The sequence below is a fragment of the Pygocentrus nattereri genome, chromosome 8, assembly GCF_015220715.1.
Source record: "Pygocentrus nattereri isolate fPygNat1 chromosome 8, fPygNat1.pri, whole genome shotgun sequence".
Classification (NCBI taxonomy): domain Eukaryota; kingdom Metazoa; phylum Chordata; class Actinopteri; order Characiformes; family Serrasalmidae; genus Pygocentrus; species Pygocentrus nattereri.
This window is the reverse complement of record NC_051218.1, coordinates 1112378-1133907: the sequence shown is the minus strand read 5'-3', so window position 1 is coordinate 1133907 and position 21530 is coordinate 1112378. Positions and strand designations below refer to the sequence as shown.

The 21530-nt window shown below is 42.1% G+C and overlaps 1 protein-coding gene across 7 annotated transcripts in view; it reads left to right on the top strand.

Moving 5' to 3' along the window:
• mical2b (microtubule associated monooxygenase, calponin and LIM domain containing 2b) overlaps window positions 1–21530 on the top strand; it is an 87540-nt gene that overhangs the window by 24621 nt on the left and 41389 nt on the right. For 5 of the 7 annotated variants that reach the window (XM_037540320.1, XM_037540319.1, XM_037540324.1 and 2 more), the window contains exons 6-19: window positions 4511–4666; window positions 6479–6579; window positions 7364–7621; window positions 9193–9308; window positions 9585–9711; window positions 9846–9936; window positions 11418–11565; window positions 13869–14068; window positions 15467–15573; window positions 15785–15853; window positions 15951–16079; window positions 18593–18739; window positions 20098–20505; window positions 21351–21449. In XM_037540320.1, coding sequence (XP_037396217.1) covers window positions 4511–4666; window positions 6479–6579; window positions 7364–7621; window positions 9193–9308; window positions 9585–9711; window positions 9846–9936; window positions 11418–11565; window positions 13869–14068; window positions 15467–15573; window positions 15785–15853; window positions 15951–16079; window positions 18593–18739; window positions 20098–20505; window positions 21351–21449 — 2156 coding nt within the window. The remainder of the gene's footprint in view (window positions 1–4510; window positions 4667–6478; window positions 6580–7363; window positions 7622–9192; window positions 9309–9584; window positions 9712–9845; window positions 9937–11417; window positions 11566–13868; window positions 14069–15466; window positions 15574–15784; window positions 15854–15950; window positions 16080–18592; window positions 18740–20097; window positions 20506–21350; window positions 21450–21530) is intronic. The other 2 variants (XM_037540321.1, XM_037540322.1) reach the window with 2 other exon arrangements.

Sequence of the window (21530 nt, the reverse complement as noted above, 5' to 3'; positions counted from 1 at the left end):
AGCCGGTTCTGATATCTGATTGGCTGAGTCACGATCAAAGCTACTTCATGTACACGTGACTTCACCCATCAGTTTAATTCTGGATTAATGCACCAACCGTTGTGCTGTTAATGGAATATTTGACTGTGATGTTGCTTGCCAGCCTAGTGTTCACAAGCTACGCAAGGGTGGAAGAGACGTTTATCTAAATTTTTAATTATAAATAAATAAATAACTTATGTTTATCATATATATTATATTATGAGTCACCATTTTCCAAATGTAGTACGCTGATGCTCTTGTGACATTGTGGTTGATAAGTCACTGTAATGTATGATTTTGACTGGCTTGTTGCTTTAACTGACCACCACAAAGGTCAGCATCCTGCAGCTCTGATATCTACCAGTCCCTTCGGTTGTGATTAGGTCTCTATGAGCCTCTCCAGCTTATTAAATATAACAGTCTAGATGAATTTTGGGAGTAAGGCCAGCACACTCCATTCTTTATCTCATCACAGTACACACCTCAGCTTGGTTCTGCGTATTTAGTCAGTTGTATTGGTCAGTGTGTCAGAACCGGACATTTTAACCTAGATATATCTATTGTTCCCTGTCGTATTAGCCCTGTATGTTGAAAAAAGACAGGAAGTGGCCCTTTGGTGAATGAACTGGTCCCAGCTGTACATGCAGAAGATTTATTTAAGGATGTTCCTAAATAAACTAAACCCTCCCGTTCCAAATGCGTATTTCCTCCTGAGCTAGAAATGGAGCTGGTCATAGATGATTTTCCTGTCTGAGGAGTATTCCAGGGTAATTACAGTTCCAGGAACTACAAAGAGGAGATTGTGTACTTCAGCATTTCAGTGTTTGCTGGAGAAGCGTTTGCTCCACTTGTCAAATTATAGCATGTGTGGCCGTTTCTCAATTCAGGAACGTTAAACGTCTTTCCTGGAAGTTCAGCTGCGGCCCTTTGTCTCCTCTTGAGCCCGTGGCCAAAATTAATCTGCACCAGAGGAGCGGAAAATGCTGAACAGGCAAGAGGTGCCTAAACAAGACCATGCAAGACTGAACAGAAACATACGGATGTGTCATGAAACCGGTGTCTCCATAATGGTGTTCGCATAGGAGGAGAAAAAAATTCCTCGTTATAATAAATTATTATATATATTATTATATAAATGAATTAATAAATTGGTGCAGTGTTGGACCTTTTCTGTTCATTCATCATGAGATAATCACACAGCTGCTGTTTTCAAATGGTAATAAGTAAATAAATAAAACAGAAAATGAGATTTTGATATGACAGCAGTGATGGAGTGAATTTCTTTCTCTTCATCATTTTATTTTAGGTACTATTCTTAAAATCCTTTCCTAATAAAAGAAAGCTGTAAACATTGGAAATGTGTCCGTGTGTTTTTATATGTTGGTCTGAGCTTCAGGTTTAAAATAAAGACTAATAAAAATCAGGGCTGATACAAATGGGCCATAAAAATCCTCCATCTGAAGTTTGGCTGTAAAGAAAGTTGAATCGGGATATGAAAATGATCGGGGCATCCTCGGCGAGGAGGTTTTTTCTGTGCTTTAGCTCGATGAAGCATTAAAACTCTTACTCTCCACCCAGTAAGGAGGGATGACCTACCGTCTCGGACTCATCCAAACAGTCTGTCCCATATTTGACTGTCAAACCCCCTCGCAGCTCTTTGTCTGCGTTAGGAAGTGTGTCTGCCAGCCCTGTCCCAGCCAGCATGGTGCTCCTTTCAGCTTGTCTAGTGCTTCCTGTTGACACAGATATGCTTTCCATTAATTCAGCCTGAGCTTGTCTGTCTTTCACCCGAGAAACCTTTGGCCCGAGTGGGGCCAGTTAGAGCCCACGCTGAAAAAAGTGCTGAATTGAATTGACTGGTTTTGAATGTATACATCATTTTGGCATGAATGCAGTGTATTGCATTAACATAACTATCTTTTGGGTTATGTGGTTTTGGCAATAACTATGTAATATACACTCACTGGCCACTTTATTAGGTGCTAATTAAAAGTTGGATTCCCCCGAATCTCCCGTTCCACCACATCCCAGAGGTGCTCTATTGGGTTGAGATCTGGTGACTGTGGAGGCCACTGGAGTGCAGTGAACTCATTGTCATGTTCAAGAAACCAGTTTGAGATGATATGAGCTTTGTGACATGGTGCATTATCCTGCTGGAAGTAGCCATCAGAAGATGGGTACACTGTGGTCATACAGGGATGGACATGGTCAGCAACAATACTCAGGGAGGCTGCAGCATTTAAGCGATGCTCAATTGGTACTAAGGGGCCCAAAGTGTGCCAAGAAAGTATCCCCCCCCACCACCACACCACCACCACCACCAGCCTGAACTGCTGATGCAACGCAGGATGGATGCTTTCATGCTGTTTATGCCAAATTCTGACTCGACCATCTGAATGTCGCAGCTGAAATCGAGACTCATCAGACCAGGCAGCGTTTTTTCCAGCCTGTGTGAATTGCAGTTTCAGTTTCCTGTTTTTAGCTGACAGGAGTGGCACCCGGTGAGGTCTTCTGCTGCTGTAGCTCATCTTCTTCAAGGTTCGATGTGAGATGCTATTCTGCATTCCTTGGTTGTAACAAGTGGTTATTTGAGTTCCTGTTGTCTTTCTATCATCTGGAACCAGTCTGCCCATTCTCCTCTGACCTCTCACATCAACAAGGCATTTTTGTCCACACAACTGACCGCTCACTGGATATTTCCTCTTTTTCGGACCGTTCTCTGTAAACCCTAGACATGGTTGAGCGTGAAAATCCCAGCAGATCAGCAGTTTCTGAAATACTCAGACCAGCCCGTCTGGCACCAACAACCACGCCACGTTCAAATCCCCTTTCTTCCCCGTTCTGATGCTCGGTCTGCACTTCAGCAAGTCGTCTTGACCACCTCTACATGCCTGAATGCAGTGAGCTGCGGCCGTGTGATTGGCTGAGTAGCTATTTGTGTTAACAAGCAACTGAACACCTAATAAAGTGACCGGTGAGTGTACATATTTATGTGGAAATTATTAGAATTTAAATCAAGTGAATTCGGTGCACATGGGAGGTTGTCATATCCAAAATGGCTCTTTATTAATATAATGATTCCTAGTAATGACGGTAATTTAATGTAATGTTAATTTACTAGAACATTTCAAACTTAGTGCTCTATAAACATGCCCTTAAAAGGCAAATGTTCTAGCAAGCCTGGCTTTATTGCAGTAGATTATACTAATGGCTCTTACCCCCCGTGTTGGACAGTGGATGTGCAGTCATTAAAGATTTACGTTAAAGGAAACTCGTGTGGCTGAGGCACAGAGGTTGGCAGTGACTGCTGTGTGTATGATTGTGACCATTAAAGGAGATGAGCATGGTTTTATCATTCACTCTAGAAAGTTCAAAGATTGCTTGGCTTGATTACTGAGGGAACAGCTCATTAGTGCAGGTGTCACTGGGGTGTTATTGCCCACTCACGGAACTTCGGACATGTGCTCCAAATGACAGTCTTATTATGCTCCTGCTGATCTTGTCTTACCGCCGTGCCTTGCTGTTATTAGAGAAGTTGAGCAGGTTTAAAACTCTAATTTATAAAAATGCGTTCACGTGAATGGTTGAAATAACGATTTTAAAGAAAATAAGAAATGCCTCATTAGGTATAGGAGCATTGTGTTAATACTCTTTTACTTAATACATGTTGTTGTTGTTGTTGGAAGAAAACCTTGTATCTATAAAATATAACTTTACAGGCGAAGGAAAAAAAATACTTTACTTTTAATGTAAGTCAATGGAACCGGACTTTTTTCCAAGTCATTTCGAGACAAAATTTGGGATTGAAATGTACAAACAATGTAAAGGACAACAGGCAATTTCATATTGGGTCAAAAACGGCAACTTTTTCTTCCTAAAGCAGTGATATACACTCACCAGCCACTATATTAGGACCCCCTTTTCCCTTCAGAACTGCTTTAATTCTTCATGTCAGACTTTCAACAAGGTGTTGGAAACGTTCCTCAGAGATTCTGGTTGGTTATTTGAGTTCCTGCTGCCTTTCTATCATCTGGAACCAGTCTGCCCATTCTCCTCTGACCTCTCACATCAACAAGGCATTTTCGTCCACACAACTGACCGCTCACTGGATGTTTCCTCTTTTTCGGGCCGTTCTCTGTAAACCCTAGAGATGGTTGTGTGTGAAAATCCCAGCAGATCAGCAGTTTCTGAAATACTCAGACCAGCCCGTCTGGCACCAACAACCACGCCACGTTCAAAGCCCCTTAAATCCCCTTTCTTCCCCGTTCTGATGCTCGGTCTGCACTTCAGCAAGTCGTCTTGACCACCTCTACAGGCCTAAATGCAGTGAGTTGCGGCCGTGTGATTGGCTGATCAGCTATTTGTGTTAACGAGCAACTGAACATGTACCTAATAAATTGGCCAGCGAGTGTATAGTTTAATTAACATGTTAATTAACTGTTTTGTTTGTTTGTTTTTGTTTGTTTGTTTGTTTGTTTGTTTGCTCTAGGCTTTAGGAGAAAAGAGTTCCGAGGTAAGCTGGCTATTGCCATCACAGCCAACTTTGTGAACCGTAACACAACAGCGGAGGCTAAAGTAGAAGAGATTAGTGGGGTGGCCTTCATCTTTAACCAGAAGTTCTTCCTGGAGCTGAAGGAGGAGACAGGTGAGCTCTCATTTTATGGAGTGTGATCCAGCAAAGAATTTGTGCCATTGTCGATCTTCTCATTTTAAATTGGCAGCCTAAAACCAGCACTAATGATTAATTAATAGTGTTATGTAGTTTTCAGCAGTGTTTCTTTGCATCCGTCAGCCTTACTGTTTTCTTCTCTGCGGAAAACCTAGACATTGTTGAGGTGGTGCTGGAAGAGCAGAGTAGGCATGTTTACATCAGTTGTAGTTCAATTTTTCAGTTTGGCTGGAGGGCCAACCTAATCTGACTTTAACCATTCGTTTGCTCACTGATTTAATTTACATGCATGTGAAAATGGTTTGAAACGTTTAAAATAAATTGCATATATTTCGCACCTCATAACATTTTGCGCTTGCTCTTGAAAGTGTTTGTTGCTGGTCAGTAATACTCTTAATAATTAAAGGCCATTGGTCATATGTACTGTATGCAGCTTGTGTGAGTCTCAGATTCACTGCACACATGGCAAATTGCTGCGATTCCTGAGTTTGCAGATTTGCATTGCAAACATTATTGGTGTTGCATTACGCCCAGTACTTCCAAGAGCTGAATGCAGGAGTCTCAGGGAATAGTGTTCAATCTCAGGCTGCCTTCTGTGCAGACAATAAAGTTGCTGGTAGATATTAGCAAGTATTTTTATACATTCATGAACTATAATTATAGCAGAGTCAGGAAATTATTGCTTATTGTTTATTAATGGTCAGCAACTACATGTTCTGTGGTTGGTAACAGTATTTCCCCAAAACTCGGAGTGAAATAGCTAAGGTAGCTTTAAATAGTCGTGTGGTCATTTTTTATATTCACGTGTACTTTTTTATTGAATTTGAGAAATATTCCAATTTTATTTTAAAAGTGCCTTAATAGTTACTTTTTGCAGTCAACAGATTAATGAGTGTATACAGATTATCCGAACCATGGGCATTTCCGAACAGGCTCCCGTTCTCCCTGGTTTTACATGTTTACATGTATTCAGCTAAACCTGGAAGTCAAATGGGGCAACACCTTCATAATAACAAAGACTTAAGAAATAGCTTGTTATTATAGGGCTGGCACACAAGTAGTAATTAGATGGGGAAATTGTCCAGTGCTAAAGTGTGTACTGTGTTAAGATCACAGTATTCCTACCACAGTATTATGAATGTATATTTACACCTTGTGTTTATGTAATTTATAACCCTTATGCACATCAAAGCTAATAAGACAGCTGCTCTGTGTGTGTCTGTGTGATCACACAGCCAACTGACAGCGCTTTGTTAAAGGGCCCGTGTCCTAGAAGCCCAGCTTTCTTTGCTTTTCTGAAGGGGGGATAAAATAAGTTGTCAAGTTTCCAAAGTACCGTTCACACTCCATACAGTCCTAAGCAGCAAAATCAGCCTGTTCTGAATTTATTTTTGTGAAGTCACAAAAACCAGCACATTTATTCATCCGCCTTTTCAGCCTACAGCGGTTTAGCCCGTTCATGTTAGTGTTTCAGCTCCGACTGCTTTTAGAAACCTAACAGGGCAGCCAATCAGAGCAGAGCATATTTGCACATCAGCCTTAAAGACGCAGCAATGAAAGCAGCCTATTTAGTTCAAAAGGATACAGAGAGGTTGGGAAATGGTTGTGTAAGAATCAGTGAATCGTTTTTGGTACTAAACCACACAAACGTCATAAGTACACGAGTTCAAGAGAATAAAATACAAGGAAAAAAGAATATGGGACAAAACTGTTATTTAGTTCAAGCACATGAGCACAAATGAACTCGCTATGGGCCTATTTTTATTTATATTTATTTATTTCTAACAGGGATTGATTTGGAGAACATTGTGTATTATAAGGACAACACACACTATTTCGTCATGACTGCAAAGAAACAGAGTTTGTTGGACAAGGGTGTCATCATTCATGTAAGTAGTGGGATGTCTTCACTTTCACATCACTCTTATGAATCTTTGAGCGAAGGATGGAGTGCCGTTAATGCCCTTGGGCTATTGTGGAGATGACATGCATGGGAGAGTAATGCGGAAAAGTGTTGCTAGGTAAAGAGGGGGATTACATTTTCCTTCAGTAGCGGTCCAGCTCTTTCCAGGTGGTGCACAGTGGCAGCTGAGGCCACGTTTTATTGGACTCCCCTCAGAGAGAGACGTCACTCACACTTGAGCATGGAAAATTGAGTCAGTGGGTTTCTCTCCAGGGTGTTTGTTCTCAGAACGGATTAGTGGGTAGTGAGGGAGTCTTACTGTTAAATGAAACGCTATTAGGAAGTCCATCATTACTCCAGAGCTTAGACAGAAAGCCTTGAGCTGCTTCGTTCAGTTGGATTAAGATTAAAGTTAGATTAAATGATTATTTTAGAAACATGGGTGGTATGGCTGGGATGATTTTATTAGCAGTAAAGCTTACAGGTTTTATGAGAGCGTCATGTCCATTGAAGGAAGTGTTACCTCTTTACATTTCTTACAAACCTTTTTTGTTTATTATTTGCGTGTTTTAGTTATTTAACGTACGTTATTTTACTTGTACGCTGTCTAAACAAAAATCTAAAGTCTCAAGCCTGTCTTGCATCAGTTAACCCTTAGCCTTCATGGCTTACGGCCTCGTTTGCACCACTGGGGATATCACCAGTCCTAGGTTTAGACCTTAACAGTGGAATTGGTGTGGGTGAACCGCGCTGTGCTGCTCCTGTTTCAGGATTACATAGAGACAGAACGACTCCTTCACAGTGACAACGTGAACCAGGAGGCTCTGCTCTCTTATGCTCGTGAGGCCGCCGACTTTGGCACCAATTACCAGCTGCCCTCGCTGGACTATGCCATCAACCACTACGGGCAGCCCGACGTCGCCATGTTTGACTTCACCTGCATGTACGCCTCAGAAAACGCAGCGCTGATCAGAGAGAAGAGCAGCCGTCAGCTGCTGGTGGCTCTGGTTGGAGACAGTCTGCTGGAGGTTGGTTGAAATGCTGCTGTCTTTGGAAGTGTGTAGGTCACCAATAGAGTAGCATGTTTGTTTGTTTGTTTGTTTGTTTGGTTTTTATCTGTACGTTTGCATTCTTTGCCTCCAAACTCTTTACATTTATAATAAGCTTATTAACTTGACTTGACAGAGTTTATTTGTTTGTTTGCTTCACTTTATTGTTCGGTCTTCACGGCTTTTAACCTAGAGCTATGAAACTTTGCAGTCATAGAGCCTGTACAGTGACCGTGTGATTGACTGCAAGTGCAGCTGGTCTCAAAAACACCATCAAACCTTTTTTCCTCCCTAGAGGAAATTAATGGTCGAATGTTCAGGACAGTTGCTGCATCTTTAGAAATCTAGAAAGAGGGTTTTTTTTTTTTTTTTTTCCCTCATGAATGGATCCAGATACTTGGACTTCTGTTACATATTTCATTAGTTATGAAATAATTTCCTAACCACCACAAATGAGATCTCAAAGGACGTCACTCACAGTGACCTTCAGACATTACATGCAGACTCATAGCAACCACCTGGGATGACATGGCAATGCTGTAGCAACCACCAGGTATAACGGCAGGGCCCAGACAATGTCTTGTGCATTGCATGCACCAGGAAAAACAGCCACAGTCAAGCAACACCCTGGCAAGCACCTGGGGTATCAAAGCAAAGGCCTTGAAAAATGTTGGCAACCACCTGGGATACCTTAGAAATGGCCTAACAAGCTTTTCCTTCTAGTTACTCATGTGTTTGTGTAATATTGGGTAGTTTAATTGATCTCTTATGTTCACTTTCACATGGCTTTGTAAGAAAGAATTCCAGGTAGTTGTCATCTGTGGCAATAAAGTTGTGGCCTGAATTGTTTACAATGAAGTTGTATCTTATGAAGCTGCTGTATCCTTAGAAATCAAGTGGGACCCCCCCCCATAAAAGAAATAATGGTAACTAGCTGCTCGTACCTATGCGGAGTGTCTGCTGGGGTACAGGGAGGTTTCATTGATACACAGTACTCAAAACACAAGTGCAGTTTAGTGTCTCCTGTTGTATTTACAGCATTTGGCTGACGCTCTTATCCAGAGCGACTTACAATTGGATCATTTTACACAGGTAGGCCAAGGTGATGTTAGGAGTCTTGCCCAAGGACTCTTACTGGTGTAGTGTAGGGGGCTTACCCTGGTGGGGGATTGAACCCTAGTCTACAGAGTAGAAGGCAGAGGTTGTAATGTTTAAATTCTAGCACACAGCACGGGTTCAAAGCTGGGTTCATAACGTGCTTCTTTGTGTTCGGCATCTGAGCAGGAAAAGATTAAATTCCTTTCCTTGTCAGATGACTCTTTGTCAGTTTGATCTGGTGGTAGCTTCTTCACGCCCTTTGAAGTCCCCCTTATGGAACTTGTATAGATAGAGCATGAAACCTGAAACTGATGCTTGTATCCCTTATGAAGTGTGTATATAATTCACATTCGCAGTTTTACACTGATTCCCTTGTTTAGTCTCCTGTTTAAAGAGAGATTTACTCATTAAACATAAGGAAACGTTAAAATGCTGTGTTGCCTGTTTCTCAGCCCTTTTGGCCCATGGGAACAGGATGTGCTCGGGGCTTCCTGGCTGCATTTGACACAGCGTGGATGGTGCAGGGTTGGGCTCAGGGCAAAGAGCCTCTGGAGATCCTGTCTGAGAGGTCAGAATAAACCCCCTGACTATCATTTGTGGTGAAAACAGATTGTCTTTTAAAATAGTAACTTTACTGGCTTACAAACTGTGTTTAGCTTTCCCAAGAGAAGACAAAGGGAATTTTTTTTGTAATTTATGTTGTAGTTCTGATCTTTAAATTAACAAATCTATCATAAACCCAAGGATTTCTTAGAAGATCTGTGATGTGACCCATAACCCTCTTAATTCATAAGAAGTACTTTGACCGCTGGGCCATAGCTAGTCCTTCTGTTCTAATCCACAGGGAAAGTATTTACAGACTGCTGCCCCAAACCACAGCAGAAAACATCATGAAGAACTTCGAGCAGTACACCATAGACCCAGCAACCCGTTACCCCAACCTCAACTCCAGCTGTGTCCGACCACACCAGGTATAGCCACCGATTAGTAAACCTCACAGTTTCACGTTTATATTACGAGATTTTACCGTTTTGTCACAGCCATATTTCATCGTTTCTCTTTCTTTCCAACCGTCTTCCTGTTTGTGTTTGAATCCCTCCGTCAGGTTCGACATCTGTACATTAACGGAGAGCAGAGCTCATGTTCAGTGGAGCGTGGTGGACCCACACGTAGGTCTGTCAATATCACCAGAAGAGGTGAGCTGCCGCCTCTTTATGTAGTTTAATGAAACAAATCCAGAAAACTAGCCTCAGTCTAGTGGTGTCCTTCATTCAGCCCCTGATTCTGCTGAGAAGCAGAACTTGACTGATTCAAATATGAATGTTGATGTTTTTATTTTTTCATTTTTTTAACCAAACATTATACCAAATTTTGGAAGTTGATCGTGTTGTGCAGGGGTGTCCAACTCAACCGCTAAAGGGCCATATTAAAAAATCTAAACAAATGTGGGCCAGAAACTAAATAAAAAAAAATGTTTTATTTTAGTTTAATTAACATTTTGCTATAAACCCAACGACCATTGTTTATTCAGAATGTACAAAACGTCGTTTTCAAGTACAGTAGACCTTGAAATATTAAAAATTTGTCCCCAGAAGCTTCCTGTATGGTTAAACTAGACACCTGCAAGCTCGTTAAGACTCGTGCTCAGTTTCTGAGCTGCTGAGCTCACGTTAAGTGTTCGTATTGGCTAAACTGCGGTTCCTTGTTTGTTGATATGACTGGTGTGGAACTGGGTAGAGTGGTGAGGTCTAACCGTTGTCCCATAGATTGTTGCTTTGGTAGGAGAGTCGGAGCATGCATTATGTTGCAATGCATGCTGGGGACTGTAGTGCAGCGAGCCAGATAGGATTGTGTTGCAGGCCTGATCTTGTGGTTGACACATGAGGTGAACTGCATGCTATACTCAAATGGTTAGACTTGCTGGATCCGATGCTTTAGTGTTAGTTGGAAGAGGGGGTGGGGGTCGGGGGGGTATGTTAAAGGCAGGTTGGACCTGAACTCTGCAGGAAATTAGGTCTCCAGGAGGAGTGTTGGTGACCACTAGTACAGGGCATTAACTGTTGATATGATTCCAGTATGCTGACTGACCTTTGTTGTATAGTGGATCCCTGATCTTCTTCTATGCTGTGGTTCTGCAGTGATCCTGCTTATTATCAGTGGCCATCCTCAGATGCCCCCCCAGCACTGCACGTCTCTCATCGCTGACATTCGTGTCCTATCCCAGAAGAGCCGAACTGAAGTCTCTGGCTGCATTCACCTCATGTCTTCTCCTCGTTTGCTTGTGTTGATGGAGCTGCTGGCTATTTCAGATCAGTTACTTGATCCTTACCGGAGTCTAATTGTGTGCGTGGCAGCGTGCTTCACTTGGACAGCAGCAGAAAAAAAAAACAATGGCTTATCACAGTTTCACACCCTTAGCCCACCCATGGGGCTTGTATTATGACGCAGGGTCGGACAGTTTCATCCAAAGTCGGTGCTGTCCCAGTTTTACCATGTTCTCATCACACCTGAACCTTAAGGAGCGGTCTTAAATATGAAGCCTCTAGACCGACTGATCGTTTAAATTGAATAGAACTTTTAAATACAAACTGACGCGCTTGGTTGTATCTCTGAGTGAAGTGAGCCGCACTGAAGCAGCTGGTCGAGTGTTCAAAGTGCCTGTATTGTGGTGTCTCAGAGTCGGAGGTGCGGCCGAGCCGGTTGCTGCTGTGGTGTCAGAAGCAGACGCAGGGCTACCGAGGAGTGGATGTCACTGACCTCACCACGTCTTGGAAGAGCGGCCTGGCCCTGTGTGCCCTCATCCACCGCCAGCGCCCTGACCTCATGTGAGAGTCGCACACACAGACACACTACTTTTTGTACAATGTACAATAGGACCTGGGATTACCCATATATATGTGTGTGTGTGTGTGTGTGTGTGTGTGTGTGTGTGTGTGTGTGTAGGAAAAAAATACATTCACAGCTTAAGTTTTACCCTCAGTTTTAAAAAATTAACCACTTTACACGGTGAGGGCAGTTTTATTCCTCCTGTAGGATAGCTCCTCTCCTTTTTTTTGGAATACCCGAAACTCCCATCGTGTTGAACAAATGAATACAGACACACTAGCACATTTCCAGTGTTTTTGATTAGCTAAAATAAATAAATAAGTAAATAAAAATCAGTTGACTATTTAAATAACGAGCATCAAATAGAGCAGATTTGCAGTAAGAGGCCACTGGCTGTTTAGCACAGCAAGTCTGATGTCTTAATATAATATTATGGTTTAGGTAAATGTAAATTTTATATATAGGTGTTTGTAGAATGCAGCAGCATTCAGACTCACACTATTTACATCATACAGCTGCAACACAGATCGGCCTAAATCGGAATAAATTGGCCAGTTCCTGGTCATGTTTGGAGCACAAACAGGTGGAAAGGTTAGAAATATAAATGATATTATACATATTCATATAACATGAGCTCAATGCACAGTGTTTGCAGCATGCTTAGTGTATTACAGTAGTTAGAGGTAGGACAGCAGTAAAATACTGGCTAGTCTGTACACACACACACACACACTCACACAGACAGCACATAAGCATGTTATTCTCAAATAAACCTTAGACACAAAGCACCAGTGATCTGTTATCTTGCCCATCGTCTCACTGCTCTCACGCATGTAATCACAGATGTTGCCTCTAGACTAACGTCACAAGTTGTTTGTTTGAAAATAAACACCGTGGAGTGAATTCACATCCTTTCTTTGGTGGTTGATATTCGGCCATGCAATAAAACATCTCAGTGTCTGAGAAACAGAAGACAGTATAATCAGTTAACAGGAGAATCGTTTCAGACACGTACGTTGCTGTGGATACTGCATAAATGTAAACATACACACCCACGAATGTTCTGGAAAACTTTAACGTCTGATCATTCAGCACCTACCTCAGCATGGCTCACACTCTCTGCTCTATTGCTGCTGTAAATCCTGTCTCCTCTCCTGATTTCGTGTGTGTGTGTGTGTGTGTGTGTGTGTGTGTGCGTTACTGCTGGTAATGATGTCAGTTCTGATGATGGCAGGGAGATGTGACTCTAAGCATCTTCTCCAGCACTTGAACACAGCGCTCAGAGGAAGTGCTGGAATTGCTTGTATTTATGAGTAATTGTGGACACGACTGAATCAGATCCACACATACAGGCTGGTTAAGATGCAGCAGCTTGGTGTGACTCGTCTGTCAGATCCTGAAGTGTTTAGTTTGATGAGATTGAGGTCCTGATCTTTGTTTTTCATAACAGGGTAATGCAACGTGGTTTCTATGCATGCAGAAAGGTTCCCAAGATACTTTCTTTCTTGAGTCCGCCGCATAACCTATGGTAGAAGACTTTTCCTCAGATTTGGCAGCTTTGTCAGATTTTTCTCCTTAGCTTTGCCCACTTTGCGTGAACATTGGAATGTTACTTCCATTACAACTGGAAAAGGACCTTGGAGTCATGAATGTAATTTGCTGATACCTCCCTCACTCCCTCCCTCCCTCCCTCCCTCCCTCCCTCCCTCACTCCCTCACTCCCTCACTCCCTCACTCACTCACTCCCTCACTCACTCCCTCACTCCCTCACTCCCTCACTCCCTCACTCACTCACTCACTCACTCACTCACTCACTCACTCACTCCCTCACTCCCTCTTCCATATTGTCCTTCAGACAGCCTGTACCTGTTTTACTTAATCTTATTTATTTTTAACTTTTATTTTTTGTTTTAGTTCTTCTCTTAGTTCTTTATTTCTTTTTTATTTATTTATTTTCTCTCATTTTATTTTTAATAGTTTTGCATCATTACTTTTTAATTTGTATTATTGTATTACTTTATTAAGCTCTTATCTTCTTTTGATCTTCATCTATCATTTAAACCTCAAGTTTTATTTTTATCTATTTTTATCTTTTATTCACTGTTATTTTAAATTTTCTTTTAATTTAAAATGATTAAATGTAGTTATTATTTTCTTTGTCATGTCAGTCCCTGTTTTTGTAAATGCTCGGCTACATTTAAAATGAGGGTTGCCCTCAATGTACTTCCGAGTCAAAATAAAGGTTGCTTTGATTGATTGATTGAATGATTGATTGATATTGTATTTCTCTCTCTCCCCTTAGTGACTTTGACTCTCTAAATGAGGCGGACTGTGCTAGGAACAACCAGTTGGCCTTTGAGGTAGCTGAGCGGGCGTTTGGTATCCAACCTCTCATCACAGGGAAGGAGATGGCGGCAGTACAGGAGCCGGACAAGCTGGTCATGGTGCTCTACCTCTCTAAATTCTACGAAATGTTCCGCAACTCATCTTTGCCTGCCCCAGGTAAACTGCTGTTGAGCTCTCTGTAGACCACAGCTCTCCTCTCGAGGAGTGCATGTCACTGATCAGAGAGCGGATTGAGGTGGTGTTAATCCAATGAGCCCATTTTTAATGCTTTCATTTTAGCAATAAAAAAAAGCTTTAGGTAAAGCATTCCTTAGCATTCCTATTGGTCTCTGTAGTCTGAAGAATTCCTATACACGTCTCTATAGTCTTACATTATTAAGTCATTTCATAACACTGCCTGAAAGCTCACAATAAAATCATTATTCCCCGCCGGGCCAACAAGTTAACAGTAAGCGTTTCAAGGTTTTACTCAGTCATTCACCTGCCACTGAGATGCTCTGATATTTTCATCAGCAGTGACAGTCGAGCTGTTATTCAAAAACAAGTAGGACTTCACAATTGACCCGTTTACTACATACTTTATGTCCTGAGGTGAAGACACAAGTAGTGGGACACCTACACATTACACCTACAGGAGCTTTTATGACCCCCCATTCTAAATCCACAGGCATTAATATGGAGATGGTCACAAATGTTTAAGGCACACTGCATGGCTAGGCGCTTGATTTTATGCACCCGTGGCAGTGGGACTGAATGAAATGCCTGAATTCAGTGATTAAGAGGTGTGTCCCAGTTCTTTTGTCCATATAGTGTGTGTGCCATTCTGTGTTCAGTCATGAGAGGTATCTGATTTGGTTTTTTGGCTGGAAGATGGGATAGAGTTACATGTTGCTTAGAAACGTTAGATGTCATAGATAACAGCGTACCTTAAATTCTCACCTTTTGTTTTTAAGATGTGACGGCTTCCATGCTTTGAAATAGATAGATAGATTAGACAGACCAGACTGGACCGGACCGGACCGGACAGTGTATGATGTAGTGGTTAACACCTCTGCCTTCTACACTGTAGACCAGGGTTCAGTCCCCCACCAGGGCACGTACCCTACACTATACCAATATGAGTCCTTGGGCAAGACACCCAACACCACCTTGGCCTCTCTGTGTAAAATGATCGAATTGTGAGTTTCTCTGGATACGAGTGTCTGCTAAATGCCGTAAATGTAAATATACATTTGGTCTCCACTCAAAGGTGAAAAATCTGTTCTGAGGTCACTCCACTGGTCAGAATAAACAAATTGGTGAGGAATGTATTGCAACAAAGACTTGAGTAGGATTTACAATCGTCATCTTTCGCTAGAAGTATTTCTAAACTGTATTTCTGTTTCTTCAGTGCAATGATTTATTACTTTTTCACAGTGTACAGTCCTGAGTGCATAACTGGTCATCTCGGACGTCCATCCCTTATTATGGCACAGCTAAACTGGGAGTTTGCATGATTTATGGATGTCCTACACCAGTCTCTCCAGCCAACAGACTTATGTTCTTGGCTTGCAGGAGTGGCAAGAGAAAAAGACGAAAACAGTGAGGACTATTCGTCAAAGAGCGCCAACTCTGTTTACAACTTAATGAACATATCCGTGCCCAGAAAGCGGGTTCCAAAGGTAGCCTTTCTCCTTCTATTTTTCTTAATGAACCTCACATCGCTGCCTCCTCCTCCTCCTCCTCCTCCTCCTCGTGTTCTTCTTTATCTGTCCTTTTGTGTGTGATTATTTGTAAAGCAATCCAGTACATGAACCAGCAATTTCTTCACAAGTTATCATTATATTTCTCATGTAACTACAAGGTCTATGTATCATTACTCTTCATTCAAAGGATGATAAGAAGTTAGAAGACAATGACCCAAACAAGAAAAGAAGAAAAGGCAGCAACTACGCAGAAGAGGTGCGTTTTAAGCAGAGCCTCTCTCTTAGAAATCAGGTGTGCTGTCTGTTGCCTCTCATCTACAGGCTGATAACTGCTCTTCTCGTCTCTATTGAAGCTCTCCAGTCAGGGTGCCTTAACTGCAGGGGAAGGGCTGGAACAGAAGGAGAATAAGGTGCGCTCCATGGCAACCCAGCTTCTGGCCAAGTTTGAGGAGAACGCACCTAGCTGTGCCTTACGTCGACAGGTAAGTTCTTAGACCTCTGCTGAGCTGGTGCTTAGCTGCTCCCAAGTCTGTTTTGATTGGGTGATATGGCAGAAATATTATATCATAATACTTTTGCGATTTTGTTTTATTTGTTCATTTATTTTTGGTTATTTGATGTTTGAGTTGGAATGGACAAAAAATAAAAATAAAAGCAGAAATGCTGTGTTTAAAAAAATAAATAAATAAATACTTAGACACTTAAGCAAAGTACAGGTGTACTGATGGCACTTTTCGCATATTGTTAATTTGAAGGAATTGATCATGAAGATAAATGTTGCCATACTGGCCACTCCACTTCTTCTGTTAATACATTGGCGCTAACTGAAGGTGACTTGGTTGATTATGTAGTACGCTCTTCCAGAGGTGCAGTGCTTCACTGGTGTTGTAGTAGATTAAGATTAAGTGACCCTTATTAGTCCCACAACGGGGAAATTTCACCTCTGCATTTAACTCATCCGTGAAGTGAAACACCACATACACTCTAGTGAGCACACACACACACACACACACACACACACACACACACACACACACACACACACACACACTACACACACTAGGGGGCAGTGAGCACACTTGCCCGGAGCGGTGGGCAGCCCTATCCACAGCGCCCGGGGAGCAGTTGGGGGTTAGGGTTAGGTGTCTTGCTCAAGGAGAGCAAGGTGTCGGCTCTGGAGATTGAACCGGCGACCTTCCTGTCATGAGGCTGGTTCCCTGACCTCCAGCCCACGACTGCCCCCACAGTCTGTGTAAAGCACAGTAAAGACGAGCAGTGATGACAGCTTCTTGAACCAAATCTGTGAAGGATTGGTTCTCGCCCGTAAACGGTAAAAGATTATTAGCATAACGTGATTTTTAATCAGTACCATGATTTCGTCCTGCGTATTGCAGAAGCTGCAAAGTGTAAACAGTCTAACCAATAACTGAGTATTGTCTTGGTTGATCTTTGAGAGTTAAACCAATGCAGAGCCAAGTGTTTAATGGCTAGATTGATGTAGGAGCACTGAGGCGCCTGGTGGTCCAGTGTTTGTGATATTCTCAAGCAAGCAAGGAAATGATCTCCAGCTCTGCCTCTTAACTGTCACTATAATCCTATTTGAATACGTACTTATGTGCTGAGACTCACTTGAGGCCCTGCAGATCAGTCAGTCCTATCTCACTATTGCTGAGGACAGATAGATGTGCATACTTCCAGTGCCTGCTGGATGAAAGCTCAAATTCAAAAGGTTCAGCACTCAGTGATTCATGCATTCAGCACTTGGTGGAGATGTGATCATTTGCGTAAATGACTGTCAGTTCATGGACATGGTTTATTTAGATTTTCTTTAAGACTTCAGACGCATTGATGAATGAGACCTCAGTGTTCGGTTTCATTAATATTACTAGTACTGCCAACCGTGAGCCGTCCGTGTGTTGCTGTTTCAGAAGAAACCAAAATTAGACCTGCTTTTCCAAGTTGAACGGATACTAGCTTTACTGCCTGAGCAGTGATTTGAACCCTGCTTACAGCAGTTTGAACCTACAGACCAAGTCTGTAACCGACTATGCGGTCTAATTGCTGTGAATGTTTAATTCCGTTTAATATTTTTTATTTATTTATTTGTTTTTACAGTAAAAGGAACGTGGTTTAGAATTTATTAGTATCCCTAACTATTGATTTTCAGAGCTTCATTATGGGGAAGCATGTGGAACTCTTAACTCTCTATTCCTGGAGTGATGCAGAGCTTTGCGTCTCTGAAGCAGATCCTAAGCCATCATATACACATTTATACATCCTGACCATGAAGTCTCTTGTATAGAGACCTCCTTTGAGTGCACATGTGCTCTATCGTGAAAACGTGAGGTATTCCAAAGCTGTTTAGTGATAACTTCTTGTTTCAGAGCACTGGAACTATTGAGTCTTGCAGCAGGTAACTTATGAAGAAAGGAGTTTTAGGAACTTTTAGTTTTGTTTTGAATTTTAAGTTACAATGTGGTTCTTGGTTCCCATTGATCTCCAACTCGGTCAAACAGTATTTTTCACAGTATCTTGTGGCCTGAGATTAGCAGTGGTCATAAGAGGTTGTCTGACCTCCCTGTCAGGGGATTATAGGATTTAGGTCATACACAGCACTGTAATGCACTTTATGAACTGCTTATGACCTCTGAACAGTATGCAGGGGGGCTCTGTGTAAGGGGCTAAGCTCTCACGGAGTGGTAATATCCAACACCTTGGGAATTGCAAGTTCTGCAAGGGATTTTCATATCCGTCCTTTTCAGGTTCAGTTTTCATATACAGTGTGTTGCGGTGTTTGCAGTTCAGTGTTCCCTGCTCAAACTCACACTTGATCCGAGTTATCAAACCCTTCATTAGCTCAATCTGTTATTATAGGTAGTAATAGGCCTGTACACTAAACTGTGAAGCACTTCGGTTCTCCAGAATTTACTGCATTTTATGTGTGTTTCCCTTTGGCTTCCTCACCTTTCATTGCTTAATCTTTGTTTCTGTTCAGTCTTGTGGTTCTGTAAATCAGTCAGAGCCTGATTCGGACTCCTCTGTGGAAAAAGCCAGTTCTCTGGATATGGCTGAAAATCCTCGCTTTGCTAAACCCAAACATGTGACCCAGCCCCCTCCTCCCCCACCCAAACCGAAGTGGAAGGTAGGCTTAACCTATGCTACAGACAGAATTAGGACTACATGGACGGTTCTGCGAAAAATCAATTTACACAATTCCCCACTCATCCAAACATCATCAGCAGAGATGTTTGGTATCCAGATGTTGTGGTGTTTTTTTTTTTTTTGTTTTTTTTTTAAACTTTTATTTTAGTGCAGGAGCTACAAGGCTAACAAACACGAAGTCAATAATCAATATCTAAATCTTGCCTATAAATGCATCCCCAAATCTTCTCTCAACCTGCTTAAACCACAACCAGGTTTTCGTTACAGTCGCACAGACTTCAGTGCGGTTTGGGCCACAGTATGAGCTTTTTATGAACTAACGAAAAGTCCACAACACTTTGTGTAGCAGCCACGTCAAACAGGTGTTGTGCTGAATTCTTGCTCCTCTTTATGCACTTGAACATCACGGAGCCGCATGCATGCTACAGATTACATTTGCGACTTCTGTTGTTTCTAAACACTTAATATATACAATAACAGAACTGTTCTTTTATTTTTAAACACACATACATACATACATACATACATACATACACACACACACACACACACACACACACATATATATATATATATATATATATATATATATATATATATATATATATATATATATATATATATATATATATATATATATATATATATAATACATCTTGCTGTTGTCAGAAGAAAACCTTGTATCTCCAAAATGGTCACTTTACAGGAGAAGGAAAAAAAACTTGCTTTACTTTTACTGGAATGTCATTTTGTGTAATTTCTTTGGGTCCATTCATCATTAAATTTACACACCGTATAAAGGGCAACCAGCAGTTTGAAATTATGTCAAAAACTGAAAAACCTAAAAAATGGAGATAGGTTTTCTTCCGACAGCAGGGGTGTGTGTGTGTGTGTGTGTGTGTGTGTGTGTGTGTGTGTGTGTGTGTGTGTGTGTGTGTGTGTGTGTGTGTGTGTGTGTGTGTGTGTGACTTGTGCATCGACAAGTCTGTGACTTTAATGAAGACCTGGATGTGGTTTGAGTAGGTTGAGGTTTGGGTGACCTATAGACTTCTAGTGTTTGTCAGCCTTGAATCTCCACAGCTAAATTAAAGGCCCAAAGCGAGTCTAACGCATCTTGCTGATTGACTGCATCTCGGGTGGGAAGTGGGAAAGGTGTGTAAACGGAATTTTTCGCCAAACCATTTCTTTGCCGAACAGATTTACCAATTTATTAGGTACTTTGTACCTAAAGCCAGTGGCCATTGTATCAGAAGTACCTACTGATTACATTTGGTGGCAAGGGAATGAAGGTGTAACCCTGTATCTGATAATTCTCCTCTCCTTCTGAAACTGTTCCAGCCATCCCCTTATTTGAGACTTCTTGAGTCTCAACTGCAGCCAGGCTACAAACATGGAAATCTAGATAACCAGCATTCTCACCAATACCGTCATGTCCAGTCACCGAATGACCGTATAGACAGCCATGCTGTTTATCAAACACCAGAGCCACAGTTCAGTTACCATACCACAGAACCCTGGTCCTGCCCTCAAACCTCTGAACCCCGTTCAAGTTGCCCGACTCCTGAGCCTCGGCCCAGTTCTTCATTCCATTCACCCCTCGCTGCCCAGCTGGTGTCTTTGGACCATCTCCCTAAGCCCAAAGACCCCTCACTGGCCTGTAGCTCTCTAGAGCCCCTCCATTCCTCCACACCTGCTCTGGGAGGGATGTTCCTGCGCCTGCAGCAGCTAGAAGACCAGATCAGTCAGGTGAATTGCATGATGATGCAAATGGTACACTTAGCCCATCACGGGGGATGGGGGGGTTGTGGGGTGGGGGGGGTTTGATTTACTTTTATTGCTTGTAGTGCATAACATGAAAAGAAGGTCATGTAAAGTGAAATTGCGTAACAGTATCCAAACGTGACCTTATGTTAACATGTAACAAGTGGTTGGTTAGTGTAGTGGGTAACACCGCTGCCTTCTACGCTGTAGACTGGGGTTCAATCACCACCTGGGTAAACACCCTACACTATACCAGTAAGAGTCCTTGGGCAAGACTCCCAACACCACCTTGGCCTCCCTGTGTAAAATGATCAAACTGGAAGTCGCTCTGGATAAGAGCGTCAGCCAAATGCAGTAAATGTGAATGAGAAGTTAGCTAAACATTATACAAGAAATACAGTTCTTTTTAAAATTACTTTATAAAAATAGTCTAAATTTTCTACAAATGTGCACTATAAGTGACTTTATCACCAGTCGCTAGAGTAGATAATGTCATATAGCTAATTATAACGGTGTGCTTTAGCTGGCTGGGCGGCAAATCTAGCTGGTAAATGGCGCTACTGTTTTTAAACGTGCTCCATATTCAAGAACCAGGCTTTTCACACTCGCATTAGGGGTTTAAACCCTCACCTACTCTAGCTTGGATTGCTTTGCAGTGTAATGAACAGGTTAAAAACATACTTCAGTAGCCCTGTGTGGCACAACGTTGCATGAGTTTGAATCTAGACTCCACAAGGTGTTGTTGCTGAAAGCTGTTCTCAAACTGCGCCTGTCCTTTTTCCTACACTGACGCTTCCTTTCCTTCCCTTTACACTTTTCTTGGTCTGCAGAAGAAAGCACAGACTCGAAGTGCTCGCGAGTTCAGCAGAAAGAGTATAAGGGAGAGAGCGGAGCAGCTGAGCTTCCTCTTCTCTGGCAAACCGCCTCAGGTGATGGTCAGGAACTGGCTGCATTAGAGCATCCTTTACCACAAACAGTGGTACAGTCCCCCCTGACCTGCTGCATCCCTA